General features: G+C 46.8%; 1 protein-coding gene across 1 annotated transcript in view; it reads right to left on the bottom strand.

The window, feature by feature from the left end:
- LOC123746946 (neuronal acetylcholine receptor subunit alpha-4) overlaps positions 1-17,500 on the bottom strand; it is a 92,723-nt gene that overhangs the window by 43,837 nt on the left and 31,386 nt on the right. Inside the window, exon 2 of the mRNA XM_045728845.2 lies at positions 15,232-16,270. Coding sequence (XP_045584801.2) covers positions 15,232-15,307 — 76 coding nt within the window. The 5' untranslated portion in view covers positions 15,308-16,270. The remainder of the gene's footprint in view (positions 1-15,231; positions 16,271-17,500) is intronic.

Raw genomic sequence — 17,500 nt, 5'->3', positions numbered from 1 at the left:
CGCCAACACAACTAGGTGAGTACACGCCCTCATCAAGACAGCATCAACCTTCAAGAGCCACTTAGTAACCTTGTAGGTGTGTGTGGTATCTCCTCACACAATTATAACCTCTGGGTAAACTGGACCAAAATCCGGTTAAGTGTTTGGAGCAAAAACTATTTCTTTTTGAAGTTGGAAATGTGCGCGCATCTTGTCGCCCTCTGGAGGAAGCCCCCAGCACTCACTGTGAACCCTTCCCAGAGTATTGACCTACAATTATTGATAAAAGAGACGTCTAACATAATATATTAACTGCAGAATGAAGACGGCTGCTGAGACGGTCAGTGGGCGCAAGTGTTCCGGAGAGTGCGTTGTCAACCCATATTAGTTAATATAACACACACACCCGTAATTACCTCCAACATACTCACACTTTTATACCATTCAACCCACCTTCCTGAATTTAGCTCTCGGTCACTATTTCTCTAGTGACCTCGATGGGTACAGGAAGTCGGCGGCATGTCATATGTCCCCCATTGGTGGCAGCGGTGGGATGCACCATTGTAACACCGCTCTTTGTACCACCACTATAATGGTTACTAAACTAATAATGTAAACACTACTTATCCTGAGTAACACTTCCCCATCGGTTGCACTTGATAACTGTTATGAAACACGGTAATGTGAGCTGACATATGATGGTTACACTGGGACTACAAAGTACACTGCCAACAAGGAAATGCTAACACAGGATGAAATACGCTGCCACCATCTGCCTTTGACCACTGAGATTATATCAAGCAACGAGGCAAGAAACATTGCTTGACTTGGAGAGTACTTTCTATGACTGTCATTAATTATGGAAACGGTTGTCAGCCACTATATCCAAAAGGCTAAGAGGATTCAACAATTGACACAGACGGAAAATTTAACATGAGTTTTATTGAGACCAAAATTATATCAATCACCACTTATAAATCCTACTCTAACACTGGCAAGAATTTAAGTAATTTGCACATGGAACAAAACCTCAGAGATCACACACGTTACCTACAGACCTCTGTCTCTCCCTGGCTGAGATGTTCTTCACAGTCCTCTCTGAACCCCGGTGTTCGGCACTCTGTTCTTCCTAAGTCCCTACAGGACCTCTATATACAACCCCCACAGGGGGAGGGGGAGATCTGCTGTTGCTACCTGCCCCAAGAATGAAAAAAAGCTCGGCCACACGTGTACAAACACTCAAGAAATATTTCAATAAGCTTGTTTGACATTCACCATACACTCTTCAAGAGAGGAGTTATTAATTACATGTGTGACTGACCTCTGACCTGGCCAAAAGGGGGAGATCCAGGGATGTTTACACATAAGAATCTGGAGTCTAATTCCCTTGCCTTGTAACAAACTAGGCTGTTGTAAGAATTATCCAGAGTGGTTTATCGACAAAAGAGAATGGGAAGCTGAGCCGCATGGTGACCTGACCCCCAGGGGAATTCGCGGTGGAAATAACCGACGCTTTGTTCATATCTGCGTAAATGAATCATCCTATAGTATTCAGTAATTTAGAGAAAATTAGCCTTTATTCATTTTGCATTAAAATTGTATTGTATAATAGTACTGGATACAAGATCAAGAGTATTCTAATTATTGAGTTTAAGTCACCATCAGTGACGTCACGAATCAGATCTAACTTTTGAGGCGGAGTGACCGGCGGTCATAGGTCATCAGGGGTTGACAGGTCTAATATTTCTCAAAGTTTTAATAACCATCTTTGTGATCGGGAACAGCTCTGCCGTTAGAGGCTTGTGTAATTTAATTCAGTAAAATAATTCAACCAGTCTGGATCAATTAAGTACAACAGAGGTTAATTGTTATAACTTAAACCTGGCTAGTAACTTGGTAGAACTTTGACTGACTAGGCGGAAGGATACAAGGTTCTAGTCTGGGCTAGGCCAGACGAGGACAAATCAGTGTGGTCACGGAAGCAGCTAGGAGAGGTCAAACATCTTACCTCTCCCCTAGACCAGCCAAGACATCTAGCTGGTAGCCCAAGGTATAGTTGCTATTGTTAAGTATAGAAATAGTCTCATTTGCCACTCAGGTCAAGTAGGGAGTGTTAAAGTGATAGGGAGTGAACATATTTAGATTTTGTTTTAGTTTTCTTTTTAATAAATTAAATTTGTTATTAATTTGCATTTTATTGTTTCCATGTGTTTTATGTGTATACTTGTCCTGGTCACGTGGTCCACACGAGGCAGAGTTGCATTGGGCGCCGATTCTAACATCGAATCGGAATTATCATTACCGTGTAATTTATTCCACACTCAAGGTCATCGTTTATAGTGGGGATCAAGCCCCTAGGTTGATTAATTAGCGTGATCGATCCAGACCTCGATCATTGCTCTTGTATTACTGGTCTGGTGGTGGCAGCAGAGGTGACTCTAGGGTTTTGTTCAGAGCTTAGGTCACGTCATACTGGGTGTAGAATCCTAAGTCGGTCAATCGTCTTAGGACCACGTGGCGTGGAGTTGGCTTTGGTAAAAGTTTTGGAGTCCCTTGGTAGAGAATAATAAGTAAGAATACGGGTAGAGGGAGTAGAAAGAAGGAAGAAAAGAGAGAGGAACCCAAACCCGTGTTACAATGGTGGCAGCGGTGGGATTCAACAATTTTGTTTGAAATTGTTGAAAGGCTCACGCGTCTAGCCGTTCGAACACGTGCGCGGATGCTAAGGAGACAGCCGCGGGCCAGGATTAGCAGTGCGCCCCACAAGTGCGTTTGAGTGGGGATTGGCGAATCTTGGGTCATGCGGGCTGATATGATTAAGGTTAGTTAGTAAGATTAGGCTATTAAAATTAGATTTATTGAAAAGGAGACCGCTCCGAGTTGATTGGACTGGGTACCATACTCGACCCATTGCAATTAATTCAGAGGTGTTGGGAGCCACCATACTCTCAACAGCAGTTCCTTGAGGGCTGTCGGGGGCGGATATATCTGTGGGACGCCAGTAGATAGTCCGAGGGCGTTATTAGACGACCCAAAACGCTAAGGAAAAACGTAATCCGTGAAGGGCGTTGCGGCCTCCGAGGGACGGACTAGTAAACTACCTAGCAGCGACTCAACAACTAAGTGATCGCACACTTAGTGGAGGTTGAGTCGTCCCTAGTCATAATTGTTGCTGAAAGCTGCGTGTCGCTCTGTTGGAACCTAGATGGTGTGGCCTCTAGGCTAGGTGTGGTACGGCGAGCCGGTAGGAACAATTATAAGTTTAAGTCGAGTGCATTTTTTTTAATTAAGTATACTTCAATTTATAAAGTAATTTTCCAATTATTTTCGTTGTTCTAGAGATTAATTTTTTTCCCCTAAATTCAATCCCCGGTTAAAATTTTTTCAAAGTGTTTAGCATTTTCTTGCATATTAGGCTAAGTGCGTACGTTAAGTTTTGTTATTCCCTGTTCTGTTAGTCTAAGTCAGAGGCGTTGTTAATCCTCTGGACTTAGGGCTATATGTCGGTCACGATAGATAAGTGAAGGAGTTTAAGGGATAGTAAGTTGCGTGTAAATGCTTAATAGAGTCCGTGGTATATTTCTAAGTATTTTGGGATAAGTTTTTGGCTAAGTCGATGTCGGAAACTCGTTAACTGTAATTAATTTGTATTCGTGGGTCACGTGTATGATCTGGGTGTCATTAGGATTCTCCAGTCGATGCGAGTGATAGTTTCTAGTTTTTACCAGTAAGACGGTAGAATTGTGTTTGTAGACTTAGAATTCTGTTTTCAGTAGAAACGTAGGTGGAAAACTTTCTAAGTCCAGCTTGGGCTAGAATCTGACTTTTTGGCGAAAAATTCGAATTTTCATGTTTCGTGTATATTCTGGGGTCAGTATTACTCTCTAGTGCGCGCAAGGGACGTAATTCTGTTCGTAAGCATTAAACAGTGATAATTACATTTTTGCCGAATTTAGTATTTTTTCGAGAAAATCGTGTTGTAATTTTGTCAGAGTCCATTTGAGGTGAAAATCTCGGATTTTGACGAAAAATCGAATTAATGAGTGTTGAAACCGCCCGAAGTGTCAGTATTGTTCTGCATACAACGTCGGTAGTGAATAATAACGTATTTATATCTGGGAACGAGAAACCCAAATTTTTGTGAATTAAAGGAGTTTTTGTGATATTTGGGGTGATAGAAATTTTTTTTTCCCTCAGAAAAGTCAGAAAAATTGGCAGAGTCCAGCAATTGAGTAAAAACGCAGTTTTTGATAAAAATTCAATTTTTAGTAAGCATTTATAGGTCCTGGGTGTCTATATTAATCGCTAGAGCGGTTTATTAACGTAAAACTAGTTATTTTCCTTCAGAACAAAAATTTTGATTTTTCAGCGTTTAAGCGAAAAAGCGCGGGACTTAGTTTTTTTCAGCGCAGCTGGTCCCGCTCCATCAGTCATCAGTGGCCACGCTGCTCACTTCAAGCGCGTTTAGTATTCAAGTACAGTAAATATTCTTTATTAATCCATCACGAGTGCTGTGCGTTAGTTGCGTTATCATTTAAATTGTTTTATATAAATTAGATTCCTTAATTTTTTTTAACGTAAAGGACTTAGGTTCCAGCAATAGAACTGCGGGATATTTCACGGTCAGACACGAGTGCGGGGCAGACACTCATTCATTGGATTCACTTCAGCGATTCTCTCGATAAATCGTTGTATTTCCTATTTTTGGAATTTAGTAGTTTTCTCTTAGAAAAAGAGTTGTGATTTTTTTTTATTGGTGTAAGATCACGGTTGTAGTGAGTCCGGGTCGAGGGTGTACTAAAGGGTAGTTTAGAAGAGACGTGGCACACCAGGAATCACAGAAAATGTTTAACCCTGATAATGACCAGTCAGTAGGGACCAGTGGGAATGGGAGTGTAGAGGATAGAACCTCTTCCGACACCACTGGGGATCGCTCAGGTAGCGATACTATTATTGACATGAGTGGGGAGTCTTGCGAGGAGTCGTCCCATGAGTGGGGAGAGCCGTCTTGGGTTCCCCCACAAATAACATCGACGCCATGCCAGCAGGGTAGACAGGGGGCCTCAGTTAGTATGGCAGGACGTCCCACTTCGCTCGGTAGAGAACAGCAACCCGTTCAACGGGAACATGAACAACCACACCAACAGCAGGAACTACCCAACATAACACCAATACCACAGCACCCACAACACCTAGGTACACCTCATCCGTCACTACAACAAAACCTACCCCATCCTCAATTCCCATACCTACCCCATCCTCAATTCCCATACCAACCCTTCCCCCAACCCCAGGCCACTCCATACCCATTCCAACCCCAGGCCACCCCATACCCATACCCATACCCATACCCATTCCAACCCCAGGCCACCCCATACCCATTCCAACCCCAGGCCACCCCATACCCATACCCATACCCATTCCAACCCCAGGCCACCCCATACCCATTCCAACCCCAGGCCACCCCATACCCACCCCAACCTCAATCTACACCCCAACCCGAGGCCACCCACACCATACCTCAGCCTCAACCCCAACCTCAATCCACACCCCAACCCGAGGCCACCCACACCATACCTCAGCCTCAACCCCAACCTCAATCCACACCCCAACCCGAGGCCACCCACACCATACCTCAGCCTCAACCCCAACCTCAATCCACACCCCAACCCGAGGCCACCCACACCATACCTCAGGCCAAACCCCAACCTCAACCCAGTCCCCAACCCCGGGACCCACCCACTGCCAGTAGCTCCGCGTCACATGCAGAGGGACTTGTGAGTCTGATTCCCAAGTTGACTCTGCCGACACTCAGAGGTAGGGAGTTGTCGCTCATTAAGGTGGAACGCAACCGCCAGGTGGAAGACTGGCTTTGTGAAATTGGTTCGATGCTGGAAGCTGTCCCGGGGGATAGATCGAAAATTGCTCTCGCTATGGGGGCTTGCGTGCACGTAGCCGGTCCACTGGCGGGATTTACAGAGTTTCAGCACCTGACATCTTGGCCTCAGTTTGTCCAAGCGATTAGGGGCAGATTCAAAGACAGGGTTTCGGAGGATGAGGCTTACTTTTATCTCGAGTCACTTAAGAGGGATGACCGAAGCACTGTCAAGGATTTCGGGTCAATATTAAAGAGAAGGGTTGACGACCTCACTAAGGAACTGGGGTTCGATTCGAGTCAGGCAGAGCAATTCGCTAAAGAGTTGTTCTGCAAAACGTTACCTTCCGATATGGGGCCATTGTTCCTTGCGGGGAGAGCGGGTGTGAGTTATGAAGACCTAGTCCAACAGGCCGCCACAGCCCTAGACAGGCAGACGCGCGCAGAGACATCGGGCACTCAGTTGTCGCCATACGTAGAGGCGGTAAGTAACGGCGAGGGAGCCAAGCCGAGTCACTGTGGCGCGGGTTCATCAAGCGGGAGGCAGCCCTCAGCGGCAAGTTCGAGCCACCCTGCGCGGGGTAACAACAGGGATCCGCGTAGGTGTTACTCCTGCGGGATGCGTGGGCACATACAGAGGGACTGTAAAGTCACTATTACGAGAGCATGAAAGCAGTCTCCTAGTGATGGTAGGCCTACTTTTGAGGTGAAAGTGGAAGGTGTGAGATTGACAGCTTTTGTTGATACAGGAAGCCAGGCAACGGTAATTAAAAAGTCAGCCTTCAGCAATTTTAAGTATACACGTCTTCAACGTTGCGCAAAGACATTAACAGCAGTCAATGGGGAAAAGATTGAGATCGTAGGTCAAGGTACAGTTAATTTTGAGATTGATGGGGAATTGCAGCCTCACACATGTACGATCGTAGAGAACCTTGATTTTCCTGGTCACATCTTAATGGGAACTGATTTTCTGTCGCGATTTGATTATTCCTTGTCTGCTCAAAAAGGGGCTAGGAACTGCAGGTTGCAGTTGGGACAGACTTCCTACCCAGTGGAGATGATCGACCATCCCCCAGTTGTAGCTTCAATTAAACGGAAGCTGAAATATAATGCGCACTTTCCAAAATTGATTTTTAAGTCTCTTCCAGACACAGTTAAGAGGTCATGCGCCTTGCATGCATTGACCAAACAGAGTTGCCCACCACATTCTGTTAAATTTATTAAAGTAGCCGTGGGACGTCACATACAACCAGGTACCACCCTTCAGGTGGCTGGGAGATGTGATAGTTTATTAATTCCTCATCACTTAGTTGTAGTGCTCGATAAAGGGGCACTCATTCCAGTTGTCAATCTTTCACATAAGACTTTTCGCTTCAGGGCAGGTGATAGGGTATCTCAGGGAACCATGGTGGAGGACACAGAAATCTTTCACCATGAGTCAGCTGAGACGCCAGCCGTCACTGCACAATGTAGTGCACTGAATATGTTGAAAACTAAAACACCATCCAAAGTACAATACGAGACGAGAAATGTTGCACAGAATGTTGAGGAAGTGGAAAAATTAATTTCAGCACTTGATTTGCAACATGTTGCACAGGCAGATAGGAAGGCACTGAGAGGAGTTTTACGAAAATTCCCGAAATTGTTTGCGACAGAGGATGACCAGATTGGTCTCCTTGATAAGATCGAGCACACCATTCCAACTGGTGACCATTTGCCTGTGTACACAAGACAGTGGAGGTTGCCGGAACAGGCAAAGAACATTATCAGGGAGGAGTGCCAGAAAATGTTGAGACAGGGCGTAATAGAGCCTAGTACGTCACCATGGCTCTCTCCTGTTGTGCTAGTTCGGAAACCGGACGGTAGTTATCGTTTCTGTGTTGACTACCGGAAGGTGAACGAACTAACTAAGGGTGATGTGTATCCGTTGCCCCGAATACAGGAGATAATAGATCAATTTGGTGCTGCTAAGTATTTCTCAACTCTTGACGCAAAATCGGCGTATTGGGCGATTCCGGTGGCAGAACAGGATAGGGAAAAAACAGCATTCTCGGATGGTAGGCACACTTATCAATTCCGTAGGATGCCGTTTGGTTTGAAGACAGCGCCTTCGTCGTTTCAGAGGGCCATCAACTTTATCCTTAGTCCGGTACTGGGTAGGCATTCTTTAGCGTACCTGGATGATGTTGTGATATATTCCAGGACGTTTGAGGAACACCTACAGGACTTGACTGAGACTTTGAAATTGTTAGATCAGGCAGGTTTCAGGCTGAATGTTCAGAAGTGCACCTTGGCGGCTCAGAAATTCAAATTTCTGGGGTTCCAGGTGTGCCCAGACGGTATCCGACCTGACCCAGATTCTTGCCGCGCCATTGCTGACATGCCTATTCCAAGGACAGCAAAGGACGTGCGTAGGTTTTTGGGGGCGGCCGGATATTTTCGTCGTCACATTGAAGGTTTCGCTGGCATTTCAGCACCCCTGACTGATCTGACAAAGAAAAATGCGAAGTTTGTGTGGAAATCAGAACATGACGAGGCCTATCGCAAACTGAAAGACCAACTAATCACGACACCGGTATTGGCTATTCCTGATTTTGATAAAGAGTGGGAAGTGCACACTGACGCCAGCGGTATAGCTATTGGCGGGTGCTTAATTCAGCGAGACGCAGATAATTTACCCCATCCAGTAGCCTATTTCAGTAGGAAGGTCAAAGGACCTGAAGTTCGTTATTCAGCTACGGATCGGGAGGCACTGGCAGTAGTAGAATCAGTTAGGTATTTCGAGCCTTACCTATTTCAGCGGCATTTTGTAATCTACACAGACCATCGAGCATTAACACACATATTTAAAAAGCGAACAAAATGCCCACGAATGTCACGCTGGTCTCACGAACTTTCGGCCCACTCGTTCCAGATTTTGTACAAGCCTGGTCCAGCACATGTTGTGCCAGATACGCTAAGTAGAAATATAGCGGCAATGCAGATTAATGAAAATATTGAAACCATTCCATCGGATAAAATGAGAGAATACCAGATGAACGAGCCGAGATGGAAAGAGATTATTGAGTATTTAGAGGGAGGAAAATACCCGAAAAAGAAAAAGAATTTACCTATTCATGATTTTGAGATGAAACAGGGCGTCCTGTATTATGTCAACAGCCAGAATGATAGGGCAGTATTTCAGCTAGTTATTCCGGACGCGTTGCGGTCATCAGCGTTAAAGCTTGCGCATGCTTCAAAAATTGCAGGGCATCCGGGGATCTTTAAAACGCACTTAAAAGCAAAGTCTCTATTTTATTTTCCAGGATTACTTTCTGAGGTAATCAATTTCGTGAAGTCGTGCCCTCGTTGCCAGAGGAGGAAAGGTACCCTTAAGGTACAAGCCCCACTTCAGGAATTTCCTGAAATTTGTGAACCGTTAGATCGTGTGGGGGCCGATCTGATTGATTTACACCACAGTCATGCGGGTAACAGATACGTGTTGGTGCTAGTTGACCATCTGTCTAGATACACTACACTAGTTGCATTACCTCAGAAGGATTCTCGTACGGTTGCAGATGCGTTCTTGCGTAGGTTCGTTACTGTATTCGGACCTCCTAAAGTTTTAGTCTCTGACCGGGGTCAAGAATTCAATGGGAATATATTTAGAGAAGTTTGTAAGATTTTAGAGACAACTTCGGCTTTTACAACGGCCTACCACCCACAAGCAAACGGAATGACGGAACGGACTAATCGTTCAGTCAAGGATATGCTTGCAATCCTTGCTGAACATGATGCAAACACCTGGGATGAACACCTACCCTATGTTCAGTTCGCCTTGAATACTGCCATCCACCAATCAATTAACACCCAACCACTTCATTTGTTTACTGGTAATTCATGCAATTTCCCGTCAGGTCTGCTTAACAGACATAATGTTGCATACGGGGAGGACTATCCTTCAGAGGTCCTTGGAAAAATGAGAAATGCATGGAATATTGCAGCTGAAGCGTCCAAGAAGGCACGGACTCGGTATGCTCATTTTTATGACAAGAAAGTGCGCCCTCTTGAGTTGAAGGAAGGAAGCCTCGTATTGAGAGTGAATGAGGCTGCGCCCGCCAATCAGAGCAGGAAACTAGCTCCGAGGTGGCGAGGACCCTATAGAGTAATTAAAAGGGCGGGGCCGGTTAATCTTGTTATAAAAGGAGTGTTCGAGGACCAGGTGGAAAGGACAATTCACGTAAATAAATTGAAACATTATCATGCTAGAGAGGAATTAGAACTGCCTTCAGCGGGTCTAGTTCCTGACTCAGCAGTGCTGACTCATGGCTTCACCGACGAGTCAGAAGATGAGGATGACCCTCTGTCATCGCTCATCAGTAGTCAGGTGCAGTCTCGCCACCCTATGGTGACGAGATCTCGCGCTGTACAGTAAAGTAACTTCCTTAGTTAGTATAATTTAGTATTGATTAGATTTTCCTGTAAAGGCAATGAGATGTACTATGTCTATACTTGACTCAGGTAGCAACTTTTACCGTGCTCTGGGGTTCCACCTCCACCAAACCCAGAGTATATCTATGCTTCCGCTGTGTTGTGTCTGTCTGTTCCCAGGTCTGATTGGTACACCGACCCAGTTGTTCCAGCCACACGTGAACCCTTGTCTGTAAAGACCGAGGGGGGAGGCACGTTACACAAGCCCTCCCCCCACCAGACCCAGTAACCCATACATCAGTTACTTTGGGGATGAGTGACTGTCCAAGAGTCACCCGGCCGACGCCTCACGTCACTAACGAGGTTGTCAGGGCCAGCGAGCTGTCCACATTATAGCAGTCACCGGAGGTGCCATACAACGCCGGGGTAGCTGTCTCGAGATCACCAATACCCACCTGCTGCGTCATCAAGACTGCAGTCATTCCAGCAGTGTTGGAGGAGAGGTCAAGAAATGGAAAGCACGTAGCAGTACTCAAGAATTTCGCCGGAAGATTAATGATTACGTCATCTGAAGTAACAAGAAAGCAGAAGTAAGGCGGTCACAGGTGGAAGGCACGGTTTCCCTACAGAGTACCGGGACTCGCCAATAGAAGGTCGCAAAATTGTCTCCTTTGGCCTAAAGTCGGCGGTACGAGGGTATGCACAGTTGGTGTTTACGGCCTAGTAACCTGGTGACATCAAGAAACGCCTGAGATGACGTGAGCAATGATGGAAGACGAGATTCACCTGTTCTGCAAACAAGCAACCCGCCTCTACGACCTTCTAACATCACTCCTGCTAAGAGACACCGTTGGTACATCCAGTCCTGCTCTGCTGTGGTCATCTGCGACAAGTTTAACATCAAGACTACCGTGTGAACTGTGATTAATACGAAGGCGTGTGGACTGTCGAGAGCAAGATTAATGGCCGAAGTAACAGTATTCTACAGCTGTCACTTGGCACTCCGCTCTACTACACTCTGTCGTCATTCAGGAGTACCGGATGGGAGTACAAGAGGACCAGGTATTGATGTCTACACATGAAGAAGCAAGATCGACACCGTCATCGTCAGCGACTACATTCAGCATCCAGCAGCATCGATTTTTTTTTTCGATTACTCAATATGAACAATTGATACAAACAACAAAGTGGCTCTGAACATCTGTGTAAAGAACATCTGGACACTTTTGGTTAAATGTTGAAAAACAGAGTTAGAATCAATTCTTTATAAATGTTGAAAAACAGATTTAAAATAATTCTGGTATAATATATGAAAATTTAACTATAAATTGGTCAGTAATCAAAATCGAAGCCCCTGTGTAATTGTCTCAGCCCAGAACAAACGGTTATGGAAAATTATGTTGTGCTATTTTTTTTTTCAGAATGTTTGAACACAGGAGAGGCGGACCAATATAAACATTGACACTTCTAGTGAGTGAGAACACTTGGCTGTACAGTCAGCCGTAACCTGTGATATAGTATAGGAATTTTTATTTTTTAGATACATGTAATAAACGTTAGGTGTGTTCCTTGATGGGGAGTGGTTAGTACACGGATGTGTACCTGATAGTTCCGTAGTACGCTCCCGGATGACTGAAAGTTCAGTCTGATGATATAACTTTAATGTTTGTTTGAGCACGGTGTGGCCGGCTCTAGAGGACACATGGACTTGGCTAGTGAAGAGCCAAGAGAGTTTAATAGCTAGTTTTTGATGGTAGAGTAGGGACATGTTATTTAGCTATGTCAGTAAGGGTAGGATGTATGTTTCCTGATATTGGAGGATTGCTGTCAGTTGACAGCTGAGAAATTTATGAAATATGAACATGTTCATTATGATGTTGGACTATTATGTGTCAAATTTTATTAGTTAGGTTAGCTTTTGTTTGTGGCATGAGTTGAATTGTGGGTTTGGATACTAAACCTCGTGAATTTTAACAAATTAACAAGGTTTACTAAGTGCTTGTGCGGGGGGGTTGTAACAAACTAGGCTGTTGTAAGAATTATCCAGAGTGGTTTATCGACAAAAGAGAATGGGAAGCTGAGCCGCATGGTGACCTGACCCCCAGGGGAATTCGCGGTGGAAATAACCGACGCTTTGTTCATATCTGCGTAAATGAATCATCCTATAGTATTCAGTAATTTAGAGAAAATTAGCCTTTATTCATTTTGCATTAAAATTGTATTGTATAATAGTACTGGATACAAGATCAAGAGTATTCTAATTATTGAGTTTAAGTCACCATCAGTGACGTCACGAATCAGATCTAACTTTTGAGGCGGAGTGACCGGCGGTCATAGGTCATCAGGGGTTGACAGGTCTAATATTTCTCAAAGTTTTAATAACCATCTTTGTGATCGGGAACAGCTCTGCCGTTAGAGGCTTGTGTAATTTAATTCAGTAAAATAATTCAACCAGTCTGGATCAATTAAGTACAACAGAGGTTAATTGTTATAACTTAAACCTGGCTAGTAACTTGGTAGAACTTTGACTGACTAGGCGGAAGGATACAAGGTTCTAGTCTGGGCTAGGCCAGACGAGGACAAATCAGTGTGGTCACGGAAGCAGCTAGGAGAGGTCAAACATCTTACCTCTCCCCTAGACCAGCCAAGACATCTAGCTGGTAGCCCAAGGTATAGTTGCTATTGTTAAGTATAGAAATAGTCTCATTTGCCACTCAGGTCAAGTAGGGAGTGTTAAAGTGATAGGGAGTGAACATATTTAGATTTTGTTTTAGTTTTCTTTTTAATAAATTAAATTTGTTATTAATTTGCATTTTATTGTTTCCATGTGTTTTATGTGTATACTTGTCCTGGTCACGTGGTCCACACGAGGCAGAGTTGCATTGGGCGCCGATTCTAACATCGAATCGGAATTATCATTACCGTGTAATTTATTCCACACTCAAGGTCATCGTTTATAGTGGGGATCAAGCCCCTAGGTTGATTAATTAGCGTGATCGATCCAGACCTCGATCATTGCTCTTGTATTACTGGTCTGGTGGTGGCAGCAGAGGTGACTCTAGGGTTTTGTTCAGAGCTTAGGTCACGTCATACTGGGTGTAGAATCCTAAGTCGGTCAATCGTCTTAGGACCACGTGGCGTGGAGTTGGCTTTGGTAAAAGTTTTGGAGTCCCTTGGTAGAGAATAGTAAGTAAGAATACGGGTAGAGGGAGTAGAAAGAAGGAAGAAAAGAGAGAGGAACCCAAACCCGTGTTACAGCCTGAAATATTACATACTTGAAACTATGCTGACCAAGACTAACCCAGGAATTTTTAATCAATATACATGATAAACCGGAGGTCATCTGGGCTGACCTCTTGGAGAAGGCTTCCCTGGGTGTGAACTCTAAGGGGGGGGAGGTCCTGGGTGTTACAGTGTACTGTGGTGTTGGTACCCCTGGTGTACTGTGTGGTGTTGGTACCCCTGGTGTACTGTGTGTGGTGTTGGTACCCCTGGTGTACTGTGGGGTTGGTACTCCTGGTGCGAGCCATTACTATGCACAACAGCCACAAATAACAGTACACGGACACAGGTATGCTCACATGTGTGTGCATACCTGTGTGTGTAGCACTTGAGCTCCGGCTCTTGGGTCCGGCTTTTCAGAAAGGACTGATGGTGATGAGGAGTTGCCCACGCCACTTGACACACCTGTATATGTGTCCATGTATGGAGTCAGCCTCTTGACACACCTGTACATGTGTCCATGTATGGAGTCAGCCTCAGGACACACCTGTATACGTGTCCATGTATGGAGTCAGCCTCATGACACACCTGTATACGTGTCCATGTATGGAGTCAGCCTCAGGACACACCTGTACACGTGTCCATGTATGGAGTCAGCCTCAGGACACACCTGTACACGTGTCCATGTATGGAGTCAGCCTCAGGACACACCTGTACATGTGTACACCTAAATTATTGGGATCGTCTCAAAGCTCTCCAAATGTCCTCACTAGAAAGGAGACGAGAGAGATACCAAATAATATACACATGGAAAATACTGAAGGGCCAGGTCCCAAATCTACACAGTAAAATAACAACGTACTGGAGTGAACGACATGGAAGAAAATGCAGAATAGAACCAGTGAAGAGCAGAGGTGCCATAGGCACAATCAGAGAACACTGTATGAACATCAGAGGTCCACGGTTGTTCAACACCCTCCCAGCGAGCATAAGATATATTCCCGGAACAACCGTGGACATCTTCATGAGGAAACTAGCCTGTTTTCTAAAAAAAAAAGTGCCGGACCAACCAGGCTGTGGTGGGTATGTGGGCCTGCGGGCCGCTCCAAGCAACAGCCTGGTGGACCAGACTCTCACAAGTCAAGCTTGGCCTCGGGCCGGGCTTGGGGAGTAGAAGAACTCCCAGAACCCCATCAACCAGGTAGGTTGTGTGCCAAGAGTTGGGCAGCAGCCTGGTACAGTTAGTTGGTGAAGTCAGGATATGATATTGGAGTGCTACCGGATTGTAGCAGCTTACTGTCACCCTGTTACGGTTGCAGACAGGGTGACAGTGGACAATAATTCACTAAAAGGGGATTTTGAAGATTATCCCAGACATGGAGAGAGTGGGGAGTCACGGCGGCTCGAGTAGGGTGTGTACTCCAGACAACAAGGCCAATTTTGGAACCGCACTCCTAAATATAATTGACACAAAACCCCTCTCCTAGATCAAAATGCGTACAGGGTGATCTCCCAGGTAATTGCAAGCACTCCTGTGTCCATTGGTGCGCGACCGACGGTAGCGGGAGTGGTTGCTGAGGTCGGCTGTTGTTCTATCAGGGAGTGGTTGGGGTCTCTGTTCGCCAGTACACAAGTAACAGTCTGGTGCAGTAACCAGCTTTTTGGGGGTAAGATCCCCCCCCCCCCTTGATAACAGTCACTGTGAGGGGCGGGGATGGCGGCGTGACAGGGAGACAGGGACGTACCTGGAGTTGGCAGCAGCAGTATGAGGACACACAAGACTGACAGTCTGGCGCACACTCCACTCCTCTGGTGGTCCATGGCTGCCGCTGGCTCCTTCCTGTGAGATGGGCGCTTCTCTTGTTGTTTAGGGCGTGCCGGCTGTCTGGGGCGGCCTGCAGGTGTGCTGGGTGTTTGGGGCGACCTGGCAGGTGTGCTGGGTGTTTGGGGCGGCCTGGCAGGTGTGCTGGGTGTCTGGGGCGGCCTAGCAGGTGTGTTGGGTGTCTGGGGCGGCCTGGCTGGTGTGTTGGGTGTCTGGGGCGGCCTGGCAGGTGTGTTGGGTGTCTGGGGCGGCCTGGCAGGTGTGTTGAGTGTCTGAGGCGGCCTGGCAGGTGTGTTGGGTGTCTGGGGCTACCTGGCAGGTGTGTTGGGTATCTGGGGCGGCCTGGCAGGTGTGTTGGGTGTCTGGGGCGGCCTAGCAGGTGTCTGGGGCGGCCTGGCTGTGAGAGAGGGGGGTGTGGGAGGTGGTGGGCGTGACGAGGGCTGACTGGCGCAGGGGTCCTGGGGGTCGGGTGTTGGAGGACTGTAGTTTAACTTCACATTCCCACTTTAGTCAGTAAAGGCGACCTGTCTGCGTGTGGTGGTGTTTACTGGCTTAGTCTGTTAGTTGAGGGGGCAGGTGGGGCTCATGTTGGCTCGGGCGTTTGTGTGTTTTGTTTGTGTGGGTGTAGTGAGGTGTGTTGGTCTATGTGTGGGTGTATTGGAGTGAGGTGTGGCGTATTTGGAGTGTGTGTGCGCGCTCCAAGTGTGAGAGGAAGTGTTTCTGCAGCGAAGGATGCCTGGGAGAAGTGCAACAGCTTGAAGTTCGGACATGAAGCGTGTTCTGGTGTACCGGGGTGTCGTGGTGGCGGTAGTGGGGTGTACTGGGGTGTTGTGGGGTGGGGGTGGTAGGGTAATGGTAGTGTGGGTGTGGTGGTTGTGTGTGGCGGGAGAGTGTAGTGGAGGTGTATTGTTATGGCGGGCTGTGTGCTGTCGAAGGTTGGCGTCGCCCCTCGCGCTGCTTCCCTGAAATAGACAAATAAATACAAATATTTATTCCGGTAAAGTACATACATACAAGGTGAGGTACAAAAGTTGATGGATTTATAGATAGATCTAATACATACACTGCCTAAAGCTACTATTACGCAAAGCGTTTCTGGCAGAAAAGTATACAGAGTATACAAAGTACACAGTACACTCAGTCTGGGGGAGACAACATGGGAGTGGGGAAAACTAATGAAGCAAAACATATAAGACATGTATTGAGGGCAGATAATATTTTAGGGGAGGTAATTGAAAGATAGTGAGAGAAGTGAGAGAGAGAGCATGAGTGACAGTGAGAGGTGAGGACGCCGCTATAACTACCATCCGCGACACTGCTACCAACCATGCAAGCTCTGCCAGTGTGACACTGTTGACGGTGACAATAGTGAGTGTAAAGGGCACAACACTGGCCACAAGAGTGACGGGTGAGGACGACTGCAGGAACCTGCAAGATAACCTGTACAAACACTGAGAGTGATCCCACACGTGAATGTCGAAGTTCACTCTTAGTAAATACCAGATGACCAGGCTGACGTCCAGCAAGATGGATACTCATAGTACCGTCTGGGAGGAGGGAGGGCTGGAGGGAGGGCTGGTGCAGGAGGGAGGGAGGGCTGGGGCAAGAGGGAGGGCTGGGGCAGGAAGGAGGGCTGGGGCAGGAGGGAGGGAGGGAGGGCTGGGGCAGGAGGGAGGGAGGGCTGGGGCAGGAGGGAGGGAGGGCTGGGGCATGAGGGAGGGCTGGGGCAGGAGGGAGGGCTGGGGCAGGAGGGAGGGAGGGCTGGGGCAGGAGTGTGCAGCTTTGCACACTTCCTTATCGTTCTCTGTGTATCCCGTCTCCTGTGTAGTATTATCACCTCCTTATGTACCCACACTGTCTTCCTCGTGTGGTTATAGAGTGGTAAGGCCTGGCATTACCAATGTACATCATCTGGCCAAGAGTTAGAGGTGGCAGATGCTGCAACAGTTGCTGGACCAAGTAACAGTTGCATGGCGGCACGCAACACGCAGACCTCCAAGTGTATAATTGCTCTCATTACCCCGGGGTCACCAGCTGCAGAGTTAGAGGAGCAACTCCGCCGCTCTTCATGTGTAACACAACACATATAGACCCGTCGCCGACCCCTGGAGAGTGGTAGGAGCCGGCAGGGGCGGTGTTTACTCTTAGTAAACTTGGGAGCCGGTCGGCCGAGCGGACAGCACGCTGGACTT

Source organism: Procambarus clarkii, chromosome 87 (assembly GCF_040958095.1).
Source record: "Procambarus clarkii isolate CNS0578487 chromosome 87, FALCON_Pclarkii_2.0, whole genome shotgun sequence".
NCBI classification, from domain to species: Eukaryota; Metazoa; Arthropoda; class Malacostraca; order Decapoda; family Cambaridae; genus Procambarus; species Procambarus clarkii.
The sequence above is the reverse complement of the archived record's forward strand: the minus strand, read 5'-3'. Positions and strand labels throughout refer to the sequence as shown.